Consider the following 26533-nt stretch of genomic DNA (forward strand, 5'->3'; position numbering starts at 1 on the left):
GGGAGTCCACGTTACCTTTACACTTTGGGCTCCTTGGTAAAGTAAGGAAAATCACCCACAGTGTACAATTTTTTTCTTAGGGGAAATCTCCATGTAGAAAATTGCAGCACTGCCCTGGTAGGATAGGAATGCCATGTAGGTAAGAGCCACTTTTCTTCCCTTCTATTCCCTCTCTATGAGTCAGAATTGACTCGACGGCACTGGGTTTGGTTTTTTGTTTTTTATTCCCTCTCTATCTTTAACACACACATATCATTGCTGCCCCTTTCTTACAGTCCATCCTTTTCATGTGAAAGAAACAAGTTTCCTATGGGGGGGCACAATGGGCAGGAAATCACCTGACAAAAAAGCTACGTAATCTGAGTCTAAATAGTGGCAAGGTTTCCAGTGACAGGATGTTTGTGTGAACTTGACCTCAGATGCTGCATCTTAGTGAGCATCTTTTCTGTCAGTGAACATTTATATTGTACTAAACCTGTCACTTGATGTCCACTCCCTGATTTGAAGTCTTGATCTGTGATTTCAAGTCTTGAGCTATATATCTCTCATATTTTATCCTTTTTCAGGCTATTTGACTCTTCATTTTTTATTTTCTGACAATCAAAGCAAAATAAAAGTTACACTGAATATCTTATACCTGTCAAGAAGTTCTGTACTCAGTAGCATTTTATAAATAGTTATTAGGTATTTTTAAAGTATTTGTGAGATTTTATTCTAATTAGCCCTTTCATTTTGCCCAGTTGTACAGTTTGACAGGGTGAATTACAAATGCCATGTGTATGTGTGTCTGGCACATGTGCGTGCATGCACACACATACAAATTTCATATGGATGTTATGTCAGAATAAGAGACCTGTTCCTGATTATAGTATAGATTTTACAGTTTGAGTTATTGATTTCAAATATCTTTGAGAAAATAAAGTGTTACCATCACCTTGTACCAGTAGTAGCTACCAGTGTACCAAGAATTACTTTTCACAGTCAATGTACCAAGAATTACTTTTCACAGTAACCTCATATAGTCTAATATCAGAGAGATCAGCTTAGTGCTGGAGCCTCAGAATCCAGTGCACTTATTTAAATGAGAAAATATCAAGATGGCAGATACTTTGAATGTTATATAATTGTGGGCCACATAATACATAAATACAGATTATTGATATCAGTTCACTGTGGAAGGAAAGGCAAGTTCCCCTGCCCTTCCCTGCTCAAGGAAGACAGTAGTTCCCTTGTCCCAGGACTTGCTTATTGTTACCTGAGACACCGGTTCCTAAGCCTGCCCCTGTGGAGAGCATAGCTGAGCGGTGCTGGTAGCTGGAAAGTCAGGTGTTTCCAGCCAGAGCCTAGCTTTCACCTCAGTGGGGTCTGTAACCCTGTCTGGGTAAAGAAACCCTCGTTGCAAGGTTTCATCAACTGTATACTTTTTATGAGCCTGGAACAGTTGATTCAGAGTCATCATTGTGTTCTCTACTTCTTTATTATTAAAGTGGTGGTATTGGTCTACTTGGTTTTAGAAGAATTTATGTTAAAACTTACTATGCATAAACCCCAAGCAATAATGGTTTTACTTCCGTCATTCTGTAATATGTATATAATAGTTTTTATATCCTGTGCCCTGTTGTCATTTGTATGCTATACAGTAAAAACTCATTAATTGAAGTTAAGTTTAATAATCGCCTTTATCTCTGGTCTTGACTCTTGCTGCTACTCCCTAACTGGCTGCCTTTCTCTTTTCTGTCATCTCCACACTACTACCCAAAGGATTTTTTTTTTTTAAACCCGTATATGATCACTTTATAATTCTGTCAAACTACTGATAATTCACCATTGTCCACGGTGTCAGCCTCTTTCCTCCCCTGACTTCTCCCACAGTTCCACATAAGAGTGCCTGCTTTTCTTTGACTGTGCCATTTGCCTTCTTAGTCACCTAGTACTGCCATAACAGAAATACCACGAGTGGATGGCTTTAACAAAGAGAAATTTTTTTCCTCACAGTAAAGTAGTCTAAAAGTCCAAATTCAAGGCATCAGTACCAGGGGAAGGCTTTCTGTCTCTGTCGAGTCTGGAAAAAGGTCCTTATCCTCAGCCTTCCCACAGTCGAGGAACTTGTCAAGCACAGGGACCTCGGGTCCAAAGGATGTGCTTTGCTCCTGGTGCTGCTTTCTTCATGGTTTGAGGCCCCAAACTCTCTGCTTGCTTCCCTTTCCTTTTATCTCTTGAGAGATAGAAGGTGGTGCGGGCCCCACCCCAGGGAAATTCCCTTTACATTGGATCAGGAAGGTGACCTGAGTAAGGGTGGTGTTACAATACCACCCTAATTCTGTTTAGTGTAAAATTACAATCACAAAATGGAGGACAGCCACACAGTACTGGGAATCATGGCCTAATCAAGTTGACACATATGCTGGGGGAGACAATTCAATCCATGACACCTTCATACCTGCTAGTTTTATATGAGCTGTCCCCCTCTGCTGAGAACTCAGTCACCATCCTGCCCTCTCTTTGCTTGCTGAACTCCCACCCTTGCTTTAAGACCCAGTTTAAATATCTCCCCTCCTAGAAAACTTTCGCCGATTCCCACTGGCAGAAGAAGGAGGTGCTTCTCCCTTTGGACACTCATTGTAGCATTTACGTATTTCTTTTTCTTTTACGTATTTATTCATATTTCTCAGCAGTCAGTTCATTGCTTAGTTCATATTAGGATTGGTAGTGGTGGTTGGCTTGATTAGTTTAAAATCACTATAGGAAGATATTCTGTAGCAGTTTTTTATGCTTTTGATACTTCGACTTATAACTCTTTAGGCAACCCACCCAACTCTTTTCAGTAAACCTTGTTTCTGGGGTCAGCCTTTGAAAGTTAGGGAGCTGAGTGGGTCAAGTACCAGCTTTTGAAGACTCAGGTTTCTGTACCAAGATGTAGTGTAGTGTTCTGTCCACAGTACCGATACAGTGTCCAACCTGTAGTAACCACTCAGTAAATGTTAGTTACTGTCAGTATTATCATGCTGATCTCCAACAGGCAAGGAGATTGTTTTGAATAACTTTATTTCTATAGCTTGTAATATAAAAATAATAGGTTTCTTCCCCCAGATTTCAAATGCAGACTTAGATTGTGCTAGTGAATACGATTTTCAGACTACATATTTAGACACAACCCTCTCTTCCTAGAGATACTCATTCTAGGGGATCATCCCCTAATTGATAACCACTGCCTGCTACCCTTTCCAAAACTCTCTGCCGTTTGTTCTCACTGTGTGATCTTTCTGTCTCTAGGACTGCCTATGGCTGCGGTAGCAGTAAGAGAATCTCTCAGGTGAGAGTCTTAACTCCTGACACTATCTTTTCATTTTTTTCCTTAACCTCTGACACTATCTTTTTTACCCTGGGGAGGTACTTGAATGAAATGTTTTCCCCTTCTTAGCATCATCTGGAAAAAAAAAAAAAAAAATTTTTTTTTTTTTTTTTTACAGCATCATCTGAGGATTTTGTTTTACCTCACGTTGTGATGTCCTTGAAGAAGCAGCCTGTGTCTTTTTTATTTACATAAGAGGATAGGATATGGTTTGTGAATTCACGTATTTTCAAAAATAATGAAATGGAAAATATTTTTGAAATTACTCTCATTTCTCGTTTATTACATTTAAATCTTTATTGAAAACACTTGCTTTGCATAGTTTCTTTCAAGTTCTCTCTCTCTCTTTTACTTTCATTTTTTTGTCTCTGCTTGTTTTTCCAGAAGGTGTACCTTCCTTCTTGTTCATTTTTAAGCAGATTCCAAAACTGCTGTTGATGATGCCTGAAGCTGCTTTGGAGGCAGAAAATCAACAGTGAGATCAAGAATTGTAAGAATTCAAGTATGAAGAAGGTTGATGCTCTGGGTATTAGAGGTTTGAGATAGCCCAGGGTACTGTCCCAACAGGAAATTGGTATGGAAGAGAAAGGCGGGGGCACTTGCCATACCAGAGCAAAACCTTTATTAGAAAGCTACAGTGATAAGACAGTGGTATTGGCATAGAGAAAGAGAAGTGGAACAGAATAGAGAACCTAGAGTTACATTCACATATCTAGGGAAACCTAAGATATGGCAGAGGTGACATTGCAGGTCAGTGGAGAAAAGGATAGATTGTTCAATAAATGGTGCTAGAAAACTGATTATCCATATGGGAAAGAAATTAATTGGATCCTTACTCCTCATCAGACTCAAGAATTAATCTGCAAATGGATTAAAAGACTTATATGTGAGGAGCAAAACTTAAACACTTAGAAGAAAATATACCAAATTATGACTTTGGGGGTGGAACAAGATTTTTATAAATAAAACATAAAAGTACAAACTATAAAGGAAAATATCAATAAATTCAGCCATATTAAATTCAAGAACTCCTGTTCATCTAAAGATGCCATAAACAGATGAGCCACAGAGTGGGAGAAGATATTTGTAGCTCATATAATCAACAAAGAATTTATGTCCAGAATATTTAGCTTTTCTAAGCTAAACAAGTTTACTACTACTTCTCTGTGACCTAACATCTCTAGTCACTAGTCATTAGAATTCCCTTGGGACCCCAAGCCCTGTGAGAGGTTGTTAGGTGCTGAAAATATGAGTGTTACGGTGAATTATTACAGAAAGTTTTCTGAGTTACTAAGTCTCTGTAAAATCACGCAGTCATTTATAAAGTCTACTTCAACTCTAAACTTCAAGGATTAAGCCATTAATTTTAAGGAAAATCAATAGAAGGATATGCCTTTCTAGATCTCTCTTATTTGTATACTATTCAGTAATATTTCCCTAACAATATTCCTGCAGCATTCAAATTCACGTATTTCTAGCATCAGACTGTAGTCGATAATAGCAGCAGAAATACTGGTAACTCCTAAAAGTGCTAAAATTAGTAGTTGCTCCTGCATGTTTGAATTTTAGTTCTTAATAAGAGTGTATAACCACTATTGTCTTTATCCATTTGATTTTTGAGAGCTCTCATTTACTGTTTTAAGGAAAAAGATTATAGAACTGTAGACTTTTCATATGCAATAATTATTTTAAACAACAGTTGATTGACTTCTAGAAATAGTACATTTGAAGTATGCGTTTTTCCTTCCATTTCTGTTAGTTGGAACAAGACTGTAGCAAGGGGAAATACCAGAGTGTTTCTCTGTGCTTTCCCTTTTAGAAACAAAAGTAAAAAAGACTTTACTGCTTACAGAAAGAATAAATAACCACGAACACCGTCTCCACAGTTTCAAACCTAATCCCGTTATGTGAAAATGAAGACTCACTGATACTGGTGACCTGGCCTCCACCATAGCAGCTGTTGCGGTACTGCTCTTACAGGTTTTTGACTCCTTGAAGGCAGGGGCCAGGAATTTATATTTGTCAATCACAGTTTCATGGTGCCATTTCTCCCGTGTTGCCATTTTGGCAGTAAATAACGTAAAGGGGAATTATGGTAATAGAAGTGGCTATCTAGTAGTGGATAGAATAATTTAGAAAGTTACCAGAGACTTAAAGTTTTATCAGTATAATACTTTAAATAAAAACTGCAGGAAAGGGTTTTGTGAAATCTCATTGCAAAATAGTTAAGAATAGTTTGTGATTGAAGAAGGGCCAAAAAAATGAGCTATGTACACATTTGTATGTGTTATGTGCACAGTAATATCATTTTTACATGTAAATCTGGGAAATAAATGATACCAGAGTTTCGTTCTCCTCTTAACCATGGTACTTATACAGTCAGTGATTCGTCTAGGAACTAGTCCAAAGTTCTTGTTTTTAGATGCTATCGAGTCAGCTCCAACTCATAGTGACCCTTTATACAACAGATCGAAACACCGCCCAGTCCTGCGCCATCCTCACAAACATTGCTGTGTTTGAGCCCATTGTTGCAGCCTCTGTGTCACTGCATCTAGTTGAAGGTCTTCTGTTTTTCGCTGACCCTCTACTTTACCAAGCATGATATCCTTCTCCAGGGACTGGTCTGTCCAGGTAACATGTCCAAACCACATGATACAAAGTCTCGCCATCCTCACTTAAAGGAGCATTCTGGCTGTATGTTTTCCAAGACAGACTTGTTCATTCTTTGGTAGTCCACAGTATATTCAATATTCTTCACCAGCACCATAATTCAAAGGCATCAGTTCTTCTCCCGTCTTCCTTATTCATTGTCCAGTCTTTGCATTCATATGAGGCAGTTAAAATACCATGGCTTGGCTCAGGTGAAACAGCCCAGATGGTACAGTGGTTAAAGCACTTGGCTGCTAACCAAAAGGTTGGCGGTTCAAACCCAGCAGCTGCTCTGTGGGAGAAAGACGTAGCGGTTTGCTTCTGTAAAGATTTACAGCCTTGGGAACCCTATGGGGCAGTTGTACTCTGTCCTATAGGGTTGCTATGAGTCGTGGTTGACTTGACGGCAGTGGGGTGTTTTTTGGGGGGGGGAGGTCAGGTGCCTTTTAGTCCTCAAGGTGACATCTTTGCTTTTTAACACTTTAAAGAGGTCTTTTGCAGTGGATTTGCCCCATGCAATACGTCATTTGATTTCTTGACTGCTTTTTTTTTCTTCCATGGTCGTTGATTGTAGATCCAAGTAAAAGAAATCCTTGACAACTTCAGTATTTTCTCCATTTATGGTGATGGTCCAGTTGTGAGGATTTTTGTTTTCTTTGTGTTGAGGTGTCATCCATACTGAAGGCTGTAGTCTTTGATCTTCATCAATAAGTGCTTCAAGTCTTCTTCACTTTCAGCAAGCGAAGTTGTGTCATCTGCCTGTTGCAGGTTGTTAATGAGCTCTTCTCCAGTCATGCTGCAGCATTCCTCTTCATATAGTCCAGCTTCTCAGACTATTTGCTTAGCATACAGACTGAATAAATGTGGTGAAAAGGTACAACTCTGACACACACCTTTGCTGATTTTAAACCATGCGGTATCCCCTTGTTCTGTTCTGTTCAAAAGCACCCTTGCTTTTGAAAGGAAAAATACATCAGTGTGCTCTTTTGTTTCTCTTGGTCTGTGTACAGGTTCTTCATGAGCACAATGAAGTGTTCTGGAATTCTCATTCTTTGCAATGTTATCCATAATTTGTTACAATCCACGCAGTCTTGTGCCTTTGCATAGTAAGTAAAACACAAGTAATCATCTTTCTGGTATTCTCTGCTTTCAGCCAAGATCCATCTGACATGAGCAACGATATCCCTTGTTCCACGTCCTCTTCTGAACCCAGCTTGAATTTCTGGCAGTTCCCTGTCGATGTGTTGCTACAGCCGTTTTTGAATTATCTTCAGCATAATTTTACTCATGTGTAATATTAATGACAAGTCAAAACCAAACCAAACCCAGTGCCGTCGAGTCAATTCCGACTCATAGCGACCCTATAGGACAGAGTAAAACTGCCCCGTAGAGTTTCCAAGGAGTGCCTGGTGGATTCAAACTGCCGACCCTTTGGTTAGCAGCTGTAGCACTTAACCACTATGCCACCAGGGTTTCCAATATTAAAGATATTGTCCAATAATTTCTGCATTCTATTAGATCACCTTCCTTTGGAAAGGGTACAAATATGGATCTCTTCCAGTCTGTTGGCCAGGTAGCTGTCTTCCAAATTGCTTGGCATAGATGAATGAGTGCTTCCAGTTTTGGATCCATTTGTTGAAACATCTTAATTGGTGTTCTGTCAATTACTGGAGCCTTGTTTTTCAGCACTCCCTTCACTGGACTCCCTTTAGCTTGAATTATTTGTGGCAGGGTTATTGGGAAACATTTCGGGGAGTGTTCAGAGAAGCTGTGTCTTATAGCTGGAAGAGACCAGGGGGTTTGCATGTACAGCTGTTTCATCAGCAATGTTTATGGTCAAGTGGCCCTGACTCAGGAGACTAGCATACTTTTGATTTTTAGATTATCTGTCTCAATTTTTGCAAATGATGGCACCATACCTACTTTTTTCTATTAATAGAAAGCTGAATTACCTGGTTTTCTTAATCTAATAAGGATTTTAAAGTATGCATTGATAAATTTATGGGTACCATTTTCTTAGCACAGTTCAGTGATGCAATGTCTTTAATTCTTTTCTCTATTAATGATAATGTTTGCCTTTCAACCATGCATGAGGTTAGCACCTAGGCAGGGTTTTGCTTCTCACATTGCCACTAGTAACAGAAGCATAGTTGATGATAGCCATCTAGTGCTCCGTATCCAGAGTTGATCTCACACCTTTCTCAGATAGCCACCTTCTTTTTCAGCATAGTGTGACAGGGAGCTATCAAAAAAGGTGTGATTCCTACCTCCTTGAGACGTGAACTAAACTGTTACAACCCAAGAGACTTGATTAGAATTAAAGCTCCAAATTCATCTTTGTCTATATTTACCAGGGGTTGTCTTGTTTTCACACTGACATGTTTCTACAAATAATTTTGTACCTGTAACTGAAGAAGTTGTATCCAGATATGCTTAACCTGCTAGCTCTTTCTCCAGTAGAGGGCAAAATCTGCATAAGGTAGTACCAAAGATGAGTTTTGATTGCTAGTATTTTTCAAGTAGCCTGGTTTCTCTCCACCTGATGGAAGTTGCTGCATCTTTCCAAACAGGTTCTCTAATGATCTTGCTTCACCATGGCTACAAATATGGAGGGGCTGGTTCAGCACAGAGTGGGGACCCAGCAGGTGGCTGAGGTGAGTGACAGGGGCTAGCACAATAGCTAGCACCCTTGCTTTTGAAAGGAAAAAATACATCAGTGTGCTCTTTTGTTTCAAAACCATCCCAGTGAATTCAGCATGTAATGCAAATCCAAAGTAAAATGCTAGCATTGAAAAAAAATAAAAATGACAAGAACATTTATTCCTAATGTTTCTTTGCATGACGAGGGTGGCCTACCTGCGTATAATAAGGTGACTAAAAAAATTTCCTCTTGAACCAAAAACTAATAGAATCTGATGCTTATAGAAGTTGTGGGTATGATGTTAACGCCAAGGCTCTGTCTTAGTTTCTTTCACTCTTAATAATTGGTTAATACCATGGAATGGTGGAAGGCCCACTTCTGTGCATTCAGCAGTCATTATTGGTCCTCTGCCATTGGAATTGTACTGGAGATCATGCTAAGTACTGAGAAGTACAGAGGTGAATAAGCCACGGGTCCTTTCTTCAACATTTGCGGTGTCTAGTTAGGGAATAATTATAAAACAGGGTAAGAAGTGTAATTCCATGTGAAGGAGGTTTCCCTGGAGGTGGGTCTCAAATGGTGAGTACACATTTGTAAGACAGACCCAGATGGAGTGGGTGGGAAAGTGTGTGGCAGATACATAACTAAGTCAAGCATATGTAAAGAGACAGAGCATGGAATAGCTTGGGATGTTCAGGCAACTTGAGGTGTAAAAGAGGTAGGCAGGGACCAGATTTGGAAAAACACTGTTAATCTCTACTCACTAATAAAATAATCACTTTGACTATTACTTGGTACAAGTCCCTATGCATGGGCTTTAATCCTCACAACAACCTTTTGAGGTGGATACTGTAAGTGTTCCCAATTCATAATTGAAAAAACCAAGGCTCAGAGTTGTAGATAATAGGCCAGGTGCGCATTGTGGCAGAACTGAGATTCCGACCCATACCTCTTTCACTTCTTCCAAAGCTCCTTCAATTAATCACATGTCATGCTGGAACCAGGGATATTGGAGGTGTTCAGATTTGTATTTTTGAACTAATGTTTATATTTCTAGGGCAAAGACACAATGTTAGGAATGGACATTTAAAGAAAAGGTTTAAAAAAACAAAACAAGAACTAAGTACAAACATGGCAGTTTAAACAACTAAAAATTATGAGCAGATTTTCAGATTTTAGATCAGCCACTAACTTTAAGGTAACTAGTTGTTCCCTTTTCCCCAGACAAATAATAATAAATATTAATGAACACGAAAGAAGATAAACCAAACAAAACCTACTGCCATCAAGTCGGTTACTGTAGGACAGAAGAGTACTGCCCCATAGGGTTTCCAAGGCTGTAATCTTTACCGGAGCAGACTGCCACATCTTTCTCCCACAGAGTGGCTGGTGGGTCCGAACCTCCAACTTTACTGTTAGCAGCTGAGTACTTAGCCACTATACCACCAGGGCTCCTTTGAAAGAAGATAGATTTCATAAATTTGTTAATGTGAAATTTTTGAAAGGGCTGTTAGGGCTGTGAAAGTATTGGGGTTTAAAATATTCATGTGTATCTGTTGGTTTAGTTTGTGATAGGAATAATTACATTGAAAATCCTGTAGTTTTTTATTTTTTTGTATGGATTATGGAAACCCTGGTGGCGTAGTGGTTAAGTGCTACGGCTGCTAACCAAGAGGTCAGCAGTTCGAATCCGCCAGGTGCTCCTGGGAAACTCTATGGGGCAGTTCTACTCTGTCCTGTAGAGTCGCTATGAGTCGGAATCAACTGGATGGCAATGGGTTTGGTTTTTTTTTTTAACATGGATCATTGCCCTAAGAGGCCATCGTTAATTCTCTAGGATAAAAGAGGTAATTAGGTTAATGTACGTTTGGTGTCTGCATTCAGCAAATTTGCTAGCTAAAATTTTTTGTCAAATACCTTATTTCCTTTAGGAAATAGAATTTCATATATTTACCTTAGTACAGCTGTTATTTCCCGTGGCAAAAAAATGCATTTTAGGAGACTTTCAGAATAATATAAGGCATTCTTAATTAGGAACACAAAAGCAGTATCTTCCTATTTCAAATATTCTCTAGATTCCATTGCCATTAAACTAGCTAAGCAAGTAAAAAAGCCTGCAGTTCATCATTTTAGTGCTGAGCTGTAATCAAGTAGAAATAGTCTAAATTGAGGAGTTATTAATGTTGGATATTCATTTATTTAATCAGCAGACAATGAAGGAACACTACCCCTTAGGCTGGTGGTGGGGGCTGCACAGGTAAATAATATGACTGGAAGTGTGCTCTGTAAGAACTCTCTGTCAAAGGGTTAAGTGTGAGTTGGGCCATGCTAGAGGGGAAGGACAGGAAGGACCTCAGTAGGAAGGAGAATCTATAGTCAGATTGTGGGCTATGGGATCAGATAGATTGGGGTTTAAATTCAGGCCCTGCCACTTGTTATCTGGGTGACTTCTCAGTGCCTCAGTTTCCTCATCTAGAAAATGGGAATAATAATAGTACCTGTCTATCTTATAGGGTTGTTATGAGGATTTAATGAAGTAATAATATATAAGAGCTTTAGTAGTGCCATACTTTTGCTCTAAGAATGAGATAAGGCAGCATTGTCAATTCTATAAATGTTCTCTGGAGTCCTAGATCAACCTTTTTCTCTGTTGGTCAGGTAAGTCACAAATTACAAGGTGGTAAACTACAAAAATTGGATAATACAGAATAACAACTTGATGTTCTATAGAGAGCTCAAATTTATTCATTTATTCAGAGAGGCAGTTTAATATAGTGGTAAAAAAATGCAGATGCTGGAGCCAGGTTGCCTGAATTTAAGCCCTGGCACTTGCAAGCTGTGTGACCTCTCTGTGCCTAGTTCTGCATCTAGAGAATGGGGAGAATAATGGTATTTACCTTTATAGGATTGCTTGGGATTAGTAGATGAGTTAAAACAAGTAAACCTCTTAGAACAGTGCCTGGCACATAGTAAGAGCTATAGAAGTGTTGGTTATTGCTGTTTTATGTCATATTGAGGAAAGTCCCATTGTAGTTTATTCTCAATAATTCCTTTCTGGTAGAAAATTATGGACTTTCCTTTTTCACTTACAGAATTTCTTTCAAATATTCCCTCTGATCTTAGTGGGAATTATATGTATAATTGTTAACTGTACAAACCCCACGTTCTCACAGAAGATATTAAAACACTGGGTGGGTGGTTTCTACTAGATGACCCTTCTGATTTTTTGAAAACTCGATATTTTGGATATCTTAAGGATACATAAGCTGGAATCATTATACCCGTGGGTATGACAAGAATTCCTTGGACTTAGGATCCATTTTTCAGTTGCCCCCTTAATTAATCTAAATTGTACTTGACAGTACAGGGGAGATATTTAAATTTTTTAAATGTCATTATTACCTTGGCCTTCCATTTCTTATCCTTAATATTATATCTTACCCAGTTTTTTGCAAATGTTTTGTTCCACGCTGTAGGTGACTTCAGAGACGAAGTTATCTGAGCTTCTTCAACTCTTGGAATATCTCTGGCTGTTATCTTTTAAGATATCTGAAAAATCTACAGATGTAGATTTCATCCTTTTTTCCCTTCATCAGCATAGCCTGTACTGGCTGATTTTTTTTTTTTTTTTTTCTCCAGAGGTCTTTCCTAACCAAATGCTTTTTAGGTCACAATGACATTGGTAACAGAAGCATTTTGGGGTTGGGGAATGTATTCACTGATAGTTTCTGAACCGTAATGTTGAGTTACAAAGAGATGATGCGTGAGCGAACTGAAAATCCCAAAGAAGAAGCCCCTGTACAGTGTGACGAATAGTCAGGGTTAGATGGATGGGCTGCTCGAATCAACTCAGTTGAGCTGTACTTTCAAGAAATAATATGCAGCTCACTCTTTCACCAGTACATTATTATATGCCTCTAGCTCTTCCAAACCAAGTTTGATTCAAAACTGGCTTATAGGAACATTTAAAATTTAATATTAACCATTAAAATTTGCCATACTATTTAAATAAAAAAAAAAACTTTTTAATTTTGAAATAATTTTAGATTTACAGAGAAGTTGCAAAGATAGTACAGAGAGTTTCCAATAACCTCCATCCAGCCTCTCCCGTTGTTAAATTCTTACATTACCATGGTGCACTTGTCAAAACTAAGAGAACATCGTTGGTATGTTACCGTTAACTGAACTCTAGACTTATTTGGCTTTCACCAGTTTTTCCACGAATTTTTTTTTTCCTGTCCCAAGATCAGTCTAGGATCAATTAATAAATAATAGGCGACATAGGGTTAATTTCCAAAACATGAAGAAAACTCATCCCCAGTTTCTCATTTCATAATTCTGATGCTAACAACCCAGAGCTGGGTGTCTGCAAGTTAGAACTCTGTTCTTCCAGTCCCTACCAAATAGGCAAAACGCCAGCCTTTCTGCTGGCTCTCAGTGCCCCTGGCAGGTTTGATAATTCACCAGAATGACTCACAGAACTCAATGGAAACTATTACCTATATTTACAGTACCCATTTATTATAGCCAGAAAGGATACAAGCAAAGAGATACATCAGGCACAGTCTGGGAGAGGTACTGGCATGAGACTTTCATTGTCCTCAGGGATGGGTAGCACCGTCTTCTGTGCATGGATGGTCTCACCAATTGAGGAAACCCACAAGAGAGCGCTTCAAGGTCCAGAGTCCCCGAGTCTTTGGGACCTCATGAAGATACATGTCCAGTGAATACATACGATTGGCTTCATCATGCCCCCTCCCTTCCTGAGCCCTGTTCCAGGGTGGGTCCTGTGTAGCCCCTACTTGGCGTGGGTATTTTAGAAAGATGAAGAGTTCAGGCTGTTTTCAAAAACCAGAGACAAAAAGCCAAACTTAGTTCTTTGTCCCACAATTAATGTAATACGTCATATCAACTGAATAAAAAACATTAATAGATGCAGAAAAAGAGTTTGAGAAAATCAAACACCCTTTCATAATAGAAAACACTTAACAAACTAGGAATAGAAGAGAACTTCCTCAGCCTGATAAAGGGAATCTGTGAAAAACCCACAGCTAACATTGTTCTTAATGGTGAAGGACTGGATGCTTTCTCCCTAAAATAAGGAGCAAAACAAAGATGTCTGCTCTCACTGCCACTTCTTTTCAGCACTGTACTGGAGGTTCTAGCTAGGGCAGTTAGGCAAAACAAAGAAGTAAAAGGCGTCCAGATTGGAAAGGAAGAGGTAAAATATTTCTATTTGGAGATGACATGATTTTGTATGTATAAAATTCCCAAGAATCTACTAAACCATTAGAACTAATAAGCAAATTCAGCAAGGTTGCAGGATTCAAGATCAAGATACAAAAAATCTATTGTATTTCTGCACACTTGTATCAAACAATTTGAAAGAAATTTTTAAAAATTCCGTTTGCAGTAACATCAAAAAGAATAAAGTAGTTACGAATACGTTTAACAAAAGAAGTGCAAAACTTATATACAAATCATTGTTGAAAAAAATTGAAGATCTAAATAATCAGAAAAACATCCTGTGTTCATGGACTGGAAGACTTAACATTGTTAAGCTGGCAGTACTTTTTAAACTGATCTACCAGTTCAACATAATCCAGATCAGAACCCCATCTGACTTCTTTGAAGAAATTGACAAGCTGATTTTAAAATTTATGTGAGATTGGAAAGGACCCAGAATAGCTAAAACAGTCTTGCAAAAAAGAACAGAATAGGAGGGCTCATACTTTCCTGTTTCAAAACTTACTGTAAAGCAATGGTAAGCCAATGTGGTACTGGCGCAAGGATAGACGTACAGATCAAGGGATTAGAATTGAGAGTCCAGAAATAAACCCATACATCAGTGGTTGACTGATTTTCAACGAGGGTTACAAGAGCATCATGGAGAAAGAATCATCTTTTCAACAAATGGTGCTAGGCCAATTCGATAGCCACATACGAGAAAATGAAGTTAGACCTTTAGTTCACACCATATACAAAAATTAATTCAAAGTGGATCAAAGGTCCAAATATAAGAGCTAAAACTTTAAAACTCTTAGAAGAAAACATAGGGGTAGATCTTCACGACCTTGGATTTGGCAGTGGATACTTAGATATGACACCAAAATCATAATTAACAAAATTTAAAATAGATAAATTGTACTTCATCAAAATTAAAACTTTTCATTCATTTACTCGACTAATATAAATTGCTCCCATACTTTGGACCAGGGCTTTTACTAGGTTATTACGGATACAGCAATAAACAGAATTTAGCTTCTTCCCAAAATGTTTATAGTCTAGTATGTGTGACAGGCACTTAAAATTCAGGACAGATAATACAGTGATACAGTTGGGAGAGGTACAGACTGTTACTGGAACTCACAGAAAGGAGAACTAAGAGTGTCTCAGAGGGTTTTGGATGGTATCCTGTGAAGATATATATATGTATGTGTGTATATATATATGTATATGTGTTTTGCTTTTTGGAGACCCTAGTGGCTTAGTGGTTAAGTGCTACCACTGCTAACCAAGAGGTTGGCAGTTCGAATCTGCCAGGCGCTCCTTGGAAACTGTATCGGGCAGTTCTGCTCTGTCCTATAGGGTTGCTATGAGTCAGACTTGACTCGATGGCAGTGGGGTTTATTTTGCTTTTTCGTTCTTAAATGTTTGTGCTTCACAGGACACCATCAAGAATGTGAAAAGGCAACCCACAGAGTAGGAGAAAATATTTGCAAATCACATATATGATAAAGAGACTTGTATCTAGAATATGAAAAAAGAATTCTAATGATTCAATAATAAAAAGACAAATAACCCAATTAAAAATGGGACAAAGGATCTGAATAGACATTTCTCCAAAGAAGATGTATAAATGGCCAGTAAACACACGAAAAGATGTCCAGCATCATTAGTCGTTAGACATTAGGGAAATGCAAATCAGATTACCAAATTACGCCCACTAGGATGGCTAGAATCGACTCGACGGCACTGGGTTGGGTTTTTTCGGAAGGCTAGAAGCAAAAGGGCAGGCAATAACAAGTGCTGACAAGAACGTGAAGAAATTGGATCTCTCATACGTTGCTGGTAGAAATGTAAAATGGTACAAATGTTAATGCTCATACCAGCATTATCCATAATAGCCAAAAGGTGAAACAACCCAAATATTTATTAACGGAATGAATGGATAAACAAAGTGTAATATATTCATGCAATGGAATATTATTTGATCATACAAAGGAATGAAGTACTGATACATGCTACAACATGGATGAACCTTGAAAACATTATGCTAAGTCAAAGAAGCCAGGCACAAATGACCATATATTATTTAATTCCATTCATATAAAATGTCCAAAACAGGAAAATCTGTAGAGACAGAAAGTAGATTAGTGGTTGCTTAGTGCTTCAGAGGAGGCAAATAATGTGTGCAGGTGGGGAAGGGGAAAAGGGAAGGAATACTATCTAAATAGTATGGGATTTCTTTCTTTTTTTTTTTTAAATAAGTTTTATTGTGCTTTAAGTGAAAGTTTACAAATCAAGTCAGTCTCTCACACAAAAACCCATACACACCATGCTACACACTCCCAATTACTCTCCCCCTAATGAGACAGCCAGCTCTCTCCCTCCACTCTCTTTTCATGTCCTTTTCGCCAGCATCTAACCCCCTCCGCCCTCTCATCTCCCCTCCAGGCAGGAGATGCCAACCTAGTCTCAAGTGTCCACCTGATCCAAGAAGCTCACTCCTCACCAGCATCCCTCTCCAACCCATTGTCCAGTCCAATCCATGCTTGAAGAGTTGGCTTCGGGAATGTTTCCTGTCCTGGGGCATTAGAAGGTCTGGGGGTCATGACCACCAGGGTCCTTCCAGTCTCAGTCAGACCATTAAGTCTGGTGTTGTGAGAATTTGGGGTCTGCATCCCACTGCTCTCCTGTTCCCTCAGGGGTTCTCTGTTGTGTTCCCTGTCAGGGCAGTCATCGGTTGTAGCTGGGCACCATCTAGTTCTTTTGGTTTCACGATGATGTAGTTACTGGTTCATGTGGCCCTTTCTGTCTCTTGGGCTCGTGATCACCTTGTGTCCTTGGTGTTCTTCATTCTCCATTGATCCAGGTGGGTTGAGACCAATTGATGCATCTTAGATGGCTGCTCGCTAGCGTTTAAGGCCCCAGACACCACTCTTCAAAGTGGGGTGCAGAATGTTTTCTTAATAGATTTTATTATGCCAGTTGACTTAGATGTCCCCTGAAGCCATGGTCCCCAGACCCCTGCCCCTGCTATGCTGGCCTTCGAAGCATTCAGTTTATTCAGGAAACTTCTTTGCTTTTGGTTTAGTTCAATTGTGCTGACATCCCCTGTGTTGTGTGCTGTGGTGCCCTTTACCTAAAGTAGTTCTTATCTACTATCTAATTAGTGAATACCCCTCTCCCACCCTCCCACCTCCCTGTCTCCTAACCTCAAAAGAATGTTTTCTTAGTTTTTCAAGTTCTTATAATAGTGGTCTTATACAATATTTGTCCTTTTGCAGCTGACTAATTTTACTCAGCATAGTGCCTTCCAGGTTCCTCCATGTTATGAAATGTTTCACAGATTCCTCACTGTTGTTTATTGATGCATAGTATTGCTTTGTGTGAATATACCATAATTTATTTATCCATTCATCTGTTGATGGGCACCTTGGTTGCTTCCATGTTTTTGTTATTGTAAACAGTGCTGCAATAAACATGGGTGTGCATATATCTGTTTGTGTAAAGGCTCTTATTTCTCTAGGATATATTCCGAGGAGTGGGATTGGTGGATCGTATGGTAGTTCTATTTTCTAACTTTTTAAGGCAGCACCAAATCGATTTCCAAAGTGGTTGTACATTTTACATTCCCACCAGCAGTGTATAAGTGTTCCAGTCTCTCCAACATTTATTATTTTGTGTTTTTTTAATTAATGCCAGCCTTGTTGGAGTGAGATGAAATCTCCTTGTAGTTTTGATCTGCATCTCTCTAATGGCTAATGATCGTGAACATTTCCTCATGTATCTGTTAGCTACCTGAATGTCTTCTTTAGTGAAGTGTCTATTCATATCTTTTGCCCATTTTTTAATTGGGTTATTTGTCTTTTTGCAGTTTCATGTAGATTTTAGAGATCAGGCGCTAATCAGAAATGTCATAGCTAAAAACTTTTTCCCAGTCTGTAGGTAGTCTTTTTATTCTTTTGGTGAAGTCTTTGGATGAGCGTAAGTGTTTGATTTTTAGGAGCTCCCAGTTATCTAGTTTTTCTTCTAAATTCTTTATAATGTTTTCTATACTGTTTATGCCATGTATTTAGGGCTCCTAACATTGTCCCTATTTTTTCTTCCATGATCTTTATCATTTTAGATTTTATATTTAGGTCTTTGATCCATTTTGAGTTAGTTTTTTTGCATGGAGTGAGGTATGGGTCTTGTTTCATTTTTTTGCAGCTGGATGTCCAGTTATGCCAGCACCATTTGTTAAAAAGACTGTCTTTTCCCCATTTAACTGTTCTGGGGCCTTTGTCAAATATCAACTGCTCATATGTGGATGGATTTATGTCTGGATTCTCAATTCTGTTCCGTTGATCTATGTATCTGTTGTTGTACCAGTACCAGGCTGTTTTGACTACTGTGGCAGTATAATAGGTTCTAAAATCAGGTAAAGTAAGGCCTCCCACTTTGTTCTTCTTTTTCAGTAATCCCTTCTTTATCTGGGGGCTCTTTCCCTTCCATATGAAATTGGTGATTTGTTTCTCCATCTCATTAAAGAATGTCTTTGGGATTTGGATTGGAATTGCATTAAATGTATAGATCGCTTTTGGTGAATATACATTTTTATAATATTAAGTCTTCCTATCCATGAGCAAGGTACGTTCTTCCACTTATGTAAGTCTCTTTTGGTTTCTTGCAGAAGTGTACTGTAGTTTTCTTTGTATAAGTCTTTTACATCTCTGCTAAGGTTTATTCCTAAGTATTTTATCTTCTTGGGGGCTACTGTAAATGGCATTGATTTGGTGATTTCCTCTTCGATGTTCTTTTTGTTGGTGTAGAGGAATCCAAGTGATTTTTGTATGTTTATCTTGTATCCCGATACTGTGCTGAACTCTTCTATTAGTTTCAGTAGTTTTCTGGAGGATTCCTTAGGATTTTCTGTGTATAAGATCATGTCATCTGCAAATAGAGATACTTTTACTTCTTCCCTACCAATCTGGATGCCCTTTCTTTCTTTATCTAGCCTAATTGCCCTGGCTAGGACTTCCAGCACAATGTTGAATAAGAGTGGTGATAAAGGGCATCCTTGTCTGGTTGCCGATCTCAGTGGGAATGTTTTCAGGCTCTCTTCATTTAGGGTGATGTTGGCTGTTGGTTTTGTATAAATGCCCTTTATTATGTTGAGAAATTTTCCTTCTATTCCTATTTTGCTGAGAGTTTTTATCATGCATGAGCGTTGAACTTTTTCAAATGCCTTTTCTGCATCAATTGATAAAATCATGGGGTTCTTGTCTTTTATTTATGTGGTGGATTACATGAATTGTTTTTCTAATGTTGAACCATCCCTGCATACCTGGTATGAATCCCACTTGGTCATGGTGAATTATTTTTTTGATATGTTGAATTCTTTTGGCTAGAATTTTGTTGAGGATTTTTGCATCTACATTCATGTGGGATATAGGTCTGTAATTTTCTTCTCTTGTGGTATCTTTACCTGGTTTTGGTATCGGGGATATGGTGGCTTCATAGAATGAGTTTGGTATTACTCCATCCTTTTCTATGCTCTGAAATACCTTTAGGAGTAGTGGTGTTAACTCTTCTCTGAATGTTTGGTAGAACTCTGCAGTGAAGCGGTCTGGGCCAGGGCTGTTTTTTGTTGGGAGTTTTTTGATTACCTTTTCAATCTCTTCTTTTGTTATGGGTCTATTTAGTTGTTCTACCTCTGTTTGTGTTAGTTTAGGTAGGTAGTGCGTTTCTAGGAATTCATCCATTTCTTCTAGGTTTTCAAATTTGTTTGAGTATAGTTTTTCATAGTGATCCGATATGATTCTTTTAATTTCAGTTGGGTCTGTTGTGATACCGCCCTTCTCATTTCTTATTCGGGTTATTTTCTTCTCCTGTTTTTTTTTTGTCAGTGTGGCCAATGCTGTATCAATTTTGTTAATTTTTTTCAAAAAACCAGCTTTTGATCTTGTTAATTCTTTCAGTTGTTTTTCTGTTTTCTATTTCATCTAGTTCAGCTCTAATTTCTATTATTTGTTTTCTTCTGGTGCCTGTGGGTTTCTTTTGTTGCTGTCTTTATATTTGTTCAAGTTGTAGGGATAGTTCTTTGCTTTTTGCCCTTTCTTTTTGGATGTGTGCATTTATTGATATAAATTGGCCTCTGAGCACCACTTTTGCTGTGTCCCAAAGGTTCTGATAGGAAGTGTTTTCATTCTCATTGGATTCTCTGAATTTCTTTTTTCCATCCTTAATGTCTTCTATAATCCAGTCTTTTTTTTGAGCAGGGTATTGTTCGGTTTCCAAGTGTTTGATTTCTTTTCCCTGCTTTTCCTGTTATTCATTTCCACTTTTATGGCCTTATGGTCAGAGAAGATGCTTTGTAATATTTCAGTGTTTTGGATTCTGCTAAGTCTTGCTTCATGACCTAATATCTGGTCTATTCTAGAGAATGTTCCATGTGCACTAGAAAAGAAAGTATAGTTGGTTGCTGTTGGGTGGAGTGTTCTGTATATGTCTACGATGTCAAGTTGGTTAATCGTGGCATTTAGATCTTCCGTGTCTTTATTGAGCTTCTTTCAGGATGTCCTGTCCTTCACTGAAAGTGGTGTGTCGAAGTCTCCTACTATTATTGTGGAGCTGTCTATCTCACTTTTCAGTTCTGTTAAAGTTTGTTTTATGTATCTTGCAGCCCTGTCATTGGGTGCCTAAATATTTAATATGGCTATATCTTCCTGGTCTGTTGTCCCTTTAATCATTATGTAGTGTCCTTTATTCTTTGTGGTGGATTTAACTTTAAAGTCTGTTTTGTCAGAAATTAATATTGCCACTCCTGCTCTTTTTTGATTGTTGTTTGCTTGATATATTTTTTTCCATCCTTTGAGTTTTAGTTTGTTTGTGTCTCTAAGGTGTGTCTCTTGTAGGCAGCATATAGACAGATCTTGTTTTTTAATCCATTCTGCCACTCTCTATCTCTCTATTGGTGCATTTAGTCCATTTATATTCAGGGTAATTATGGATAGGTATGAGTTTAGTGCTATCATTTTGATGTCTTTTTTTTGTATGTTGACAGCTTCTTTTTCCCACTTGATTTTATGTGCTGAGTAGATTTTTTTTATATATTGTCCTTTCCTCATATTTGTTGTTGATTTTGTTTCTGCTGAGTCTATTTTTCCCTTGTATTTTATTTTGATGAGTAGGATAGTTTGTCTCCTTTGTGGTTACCTTATTATTTACCCGTTTTTCTAAATTTATAACTAACTTTTATTTCTTTGTATTGCTGTATCTTCTTCTCCATATGGAAGGTGTATGATTACATTTCTTAGTTATGGGATTTCTTTTTGAGATGATGACTTCTAAAAGTATGGTGATGGTTGCACATGTCTGTGACTATATTAAAAACCATTTAATTGTGCACTTTAAATGGGTGTTTTATATGGTATGTGATTTATATCTCAGTAAAGGTGTTTTAAAAAATAATATACACAGTCACCAGGGCTCCGTGTAATAATTTACTTATAGCTATTTGCTATATATTGTAGTACAGTATGCTGGGTATTTTATGCTAAGTTCTTTGTATTCGTTATCTCATTTAATACTCCCAATAGTATTACTAACCCAAAAAACCAAACTCATTGCCATCTAGTCAATACCAACTCATAGCGACCCTATAGGCCAGAGTAGGACTACCACATAGGGTTTCCAAGGACCAGCAGGTAGATTTGGGCTGCTGACCTTTTGGTTAGCAGCTAAACACTTAACCACTGTGTTATCAGGGCTCCAGTAACACTATTAGGAAAGCATTATTATTTTCCAATTTTATGTAAGAAGAAGCTGGGGTAGAGAGATTAACTTGCTAGGTTTCAGACTCAACATCTTAGTAACTTCAGAGTCCAAGCTTTTAACCACTATACAATAGTCAAAAATGTCCCAAATGCTAACAGTTTGCTTAGTTTTCTAGATGATGAGCAATTTTTTTAATACCTTCATTTCCAAATTTTGCCTATAACTACTATTATTTAAGCAAATTAACTATTGGTTTTTTTCCTTGTCACACAGTGTCAGAAACCTGGCTAAGTCTAGGCTTCTGCTAAAATATATTTACTGTAGAATTGACTATGAAACTTGACAAGGAACAATATAGTTTTTTTTGAAAGAAATAGTTAACAGATGAGAATTTGTAGCTGAAGCGGTAGGAGTTTGAATCATACCTAGCAGTGGCATTAATTTTGCTTTTCGCATCTTGAAAGACATGGATTTTCCTAAAGGGCTTTGGTATTTTTTAAGCATTAAGATTTCCCTCTATAACTGAAAATTTAAAGCAGATGCAAATACACACGTGTATTTCTTCATCGTTGCTTAAATAAAAATTTTAAAAAGTTCAAAAAGACACTTTTCAACTCCATAGAATATTTTGAGTCTGGAGAGATTTAGGAGTTAACCTGTTGTAACATTTTAAGGGGCTTAAGGATTGGCAGAAAGTGACTAGTCATGCAGCCAACCTGTAAGTTGCTTGTCTGTTCACACAGTGGAAGTAAGGTGGCTATGCAGAGCTTGGCATTCCTGGTCCCTAGGTTGTCAAAAGGGCTGTCAGCCATTGGACAATCTTTGAACAGGGAAGGTCCTGCCACCTTGTAAAAATGACATAGCGGGGGCATCTCACCTCTTTTAACTTCACAAGGGGGGGAGGAGAATTGAGATCAGCAACCCAAGGCTGATTCCTACGAGGCAGAGACCAAATATACCTTCACCCTCCAATTTTTTTTACCAATTCTGACACCAGCCATCCCTCCCACAGCACTCTGTATTACTCTGTTGAGTTGGATAATTCATTGCAGTGGCCAACTCATGATTACTGGGTTTTTAAAATAAAAAAAAAAAAATTTTTTTTTTTTTTTAACAGGTTACAATTCAAGAAGCAGTTCTTCGATCAGGATAGCTTCTTTTCAGTTGTGGCCACAGGCAGGCTCTCTCTCTGCCCCTCGGCCCTTTGGCCTGGCTTCTGCCGCACTTGATCAAGTGTTACAAAACCCGATAGTCCACACATAAGTGCCTGAGGGCACCCCACTCTGCCAGTAAACATCAGCCCAGAGGCACGTAGCTTTCCCACTCCATGGGTCGGCAAGCTTACCTCCGCCAACAAATGCCCGGAGGCACCCCACTCTTCCAAGTTCGGCAAGCCTCGTGTCCGAAGGTGCTCAGCTTTTTCACTTCATGGGCCAGGAAGCTCACCACACCATCCCCTGTTGGTCTCCTGGGTTTGGTCTCAGTGCTTCTCGCCATCTTGCAGTCTCGTGTTACAGCTCTCTTTCTGTGTATCTTGGGTCTAGCAGGGATGCTGGGTCAAAGTACACGCTCTACTCCTATGTCGTCTTCTTGGTGGTAGCTGGTAGTCAGTTCCCCCTTCTGCTTCTGGGATGGCTCATTTTAAGTTAATGAGATGGCAGAACTGACCAGTCCCCTCGTTAGGGTTCCATATACCTTATTTCCATGCTCCCACTCCCACAAGGATGCTATGCACCTTATTTGTATTATTAGCTAGCTGTCCAATCCCTTTGGTAGACCACAAGCACCTTAATTGTATAGTCCCACCCAATCTTTTGGTGAGAGTTAAGACCATGGCTAGAAAGACCATACAAAAGCAATCCATCGCACCGCGTACCTCTTACTACCCCTGTGCTCTTTTATCATCAGGGCTTACGCCATCATTATAGATAACTTAGACTAACACTTCCACATAGGGGAGTGTTGAAAAACATAGGGCTCTTGAATCAAACTCAGTATTGGCAAGGCCACATCTCCTCAAGGGGGAGAAATCAAAGTCATTTCCCAGGTTTCAGGTTTATGGTATCTTGGAAAGTCCAACTCATAATTAAATTTGAGTAATTCTGTGATCTTACAAACTGGACTTTCTGAGTTTTCGTTTTCTTATTAAAGAAAATGTACGTGTATATACATTTAAAAGTTAAGCACAACTATGTTTATTACAGCACTATTCACAACAGCCAAGAGCTGAAAACAGCCTAAATGTCCATCGGCAGATGAGTGGATAAACAAAATGTGGTACGTACATGCAATGGGAAATGAAGTCCTGATATATGCCACAACATGGATGAACCTTGAAAACGTTACGATGATTGAAACAACTCAGTCTCTAAAGGACAACTGTTGTTCGGCCACATTCATATTAAATATCTGGAGTAGGCAAGTGTATAGAGATCAAAGTTTATTAGTGGTTACTAGGGCAGGTGGGAAACCAAATCTAAAACACATTGCCATTGAGTCAATTTCGACTCATAGTGACCCTATAGTACAGGGTAGAACTGCCCCGTAAGGTTTCCAAGGAGTGGCTGGTGGATTTGAACTGTTGACCTTTTGGTTAGCAGCCAAGCTCTTAACCACTAGGTGGGAAGGAGGCTGTAAAAACGGCAGGGCATAGTGACAAGCCTCCTTGTCTAATTTCTAGAAAGGGAGGGAAGAGGATCATTAGCCCAAGGCCAACTCTTCTGAGATGGAGGTCAAGCATACCTCCACCCTCCAACCTTTAACCTTATCACCAATTCTGACACCATTCTTCTTCCCATGGCTCTCTATATCTCTGCGGGGTTTGCTGATTCATTGCAGTGGCCACACAGAACTCATAGACCGTACTCGCAGTTACAGATTTATTAGGGAAGTAACAGGTTACAACTCGGGATGATGATCAAGAAGCATGTCGGCAAAGTCTCCCTTCTTAAGTGCAGGACAGCTCTCAGCTCCTCTCAGCCCTGCTGAGCTCCTATTCGCCCCCTGAGGACACACTCCCCCAGCCCCATCGGGACAGGCATCCTCTCTCAGCCCTTAGCTCCCATTCGGGCCTGACCTCTGCCCTCTGTCCTGCGCGGTCAAATGTTGCAAAGCTCTTTAGCTCCTCCAGCAGGTGCCCTTAGACACCCAACTCCACCAGTAAGCCTCAGCCTGAAGGTGCTCAACTCTCACTCCACGGGTTGGCACACCCACTGTAGCCGCCTCACTCCATGGGCTGATAAACCCACTTTGCCGTCTTGCGCTGGTCTCTTGGTTCTGCTTCCGCCATTTCTCTACCACCACTACTTGGTGTCTCTCATCATCTCCGGTGTTACAGCTCTCTCTGTGTCTCCTGAGTCTAGGAGATTCTGAGCACAAGAACCCAGGTGCCAAAGGACATGCTCTCCTGGTTCTCCTTTCTTGATACTAGTGAGGTTCTCTTCCCACCTCTGAGATGGTTCATTTTAAGCCTAGAGGAGTGGCAAAACTGACCAATCCCCTCCTTAGGTATCTGTCTTGGCCATCTAGTGCCTCTGTAACAGAAATACCACAAGTGGATGGCTTTACCAGAGAGAAGTTTTTTTTTTTCACAGTCCAGTAGGCTAGAAGTCCAAATTCAGGGCCCAGCTCCAGGGGAAGGCTTTCTCATCGACCTTCCCTTGGTCTGGGAGCATCTCAGCGCAGGAACCTCAGGTCCAAAGGACGTGCTCTGTTCCCGGAGCTTCTTTCTTGGTGGTATGAGGTCCCCACGTCTCTTTGCTTGCTTCTGTCTTCTATAGCTCAAAAGAGATTGGCTTAAGACACTATCTGATATTGTAGATCTCATCAATATAACTGCCACTAATCCATCTTATTACATCATAGTGATAGGATTTACACTATCAGTATTGTATGATACTGAAAGTCATGGCCATGCCAAGTTGACAGATGTTTTTGGGGGACACAGTTCAATCCATGGCAGTATCCATACACCTTATTTGCATGGCCCCACCCCCCATGAGGGTTCCATGCACATTATTTGCATTATTAACAGGCTGTTCAATCCACTTGGTGGGCCACAGATACCTTTTTTACATAGTGCCACCCAGTCATTTTGTGAAAGTTACAAGACCATGCATGGTTAGAAGGGCCATATTAATTAATTCACTGAAGGGGAAAGGCAGACGTAATGCTTAAGGGATACTGAGCGTCTGTTAAGGATGATGGAAAAATTCAGGGAGGGTGATGGCTGAACAATGTGATGAATATAATTAATGTTATTGGCTGTGCATGTGAAGATCATTGAAATGGCAAATGCTTTGTTACCTGATACCCCAATAAAAAAAATGAGGGGAGGGAGGACTCAGATAATACTATGTACGGCTTAAAACAAAACAGGCTACTGAACACCCTCTTCCTTTTCCTTTTCTTCAATCTTCCTGTCTAAATTTGCATTTTTTTCTTGTACTTAACTCCTTGTTTTAAAAAATATCCCTAACTCTGCTATTTCTTGATTTATTAGTTTTAGCCATTATCTTTTGACTGCCATTATAGTTGAAGAAACTTTAGCATTCTCTCAGTGCCCCATACTCTCCTCCAACTTCTCTTCCCTCCACTCTCCCAATAAAGTTACATCCTATTTGTATAACAGCATTTGTGTTACCTCATTATGACACTGGGTCCCTGAGTGATGCAGATGATTTGCGCTTGACTGCTAACCTAGAGGAAGCCCTGGTGGTGTAGTGGTTAAGTGCTATGGCTGCTAACCAAAAGGTTGACGGTTCAGATCCACCAGGCGCTCCTTGGAAACTCTATGCGGCAGTTCTACTGTGTTGTATAGGGTCGCTATGAATCAGAATTGACTCAGTGGCAGTGGGTTTACTAATCTAAAGGTTGTCAGGTTGAACCCTCCCAGTGGCACTGTGGAA

General features: G+C 39.3%; 1 protein-coding gene across 30 annotated transcripts in view; it reads left to right on the top strand.

Annotated features, from left to right (window-relative positions):
- Nucleotides 1-26533, top strand: part of NR2C2 (nuclear receptor subfamily 2 group C member 2) — a 128700-nt gene that overhangs the window by 12901 nt on the left and 89266 nt on the right. For 7 of the 30 annotated variants that reach the window (XR_010319043.1, XR_010319044.1, XM_064274821.1 and 4 more), the window contains 3 exons: nt 3274-3313; nt 3471-3561; nt 3737-8655. The exons of 1 other annotated variant lie outside the window; for it this stretch is intronic. Coding sequence is in view for 22 of the 29 variants with exons in the window: in XM_064274821.1 (XP_064130891.1) it covers nt 8596-8655 (60 nt within the window). In the remaining 7 variants the exon portion in view is untranslated. Of the gene's footprint in view, nt 1-3273; nt 3314-3351; nt 3562-3736; nt 8656-16916; nt 23904-26533 lie in introns of those variants that run through there. 22 more of the 30 variants (XM_064274833.1, XM_064274837.1, XM_064274828.1 and 19 more) reach the window with 12 other exon arrangements.

The sequence above is a fragment of the Loxodonta africana genome, chromosome 22 (genome assembly GCF_030014295.1).
Source record: "Loxodonta africana isolate mLoxAfr1 chromosome 22, mLoxAfr1.hap2, whole genome shotgun sequence".
Classification (NCBI taxonomy): Eukaryota; Metazoa; Chordata; class Mammalia; order Proboscidea; family Elephantidae; genus Loxodonta; species Loxodonta africana.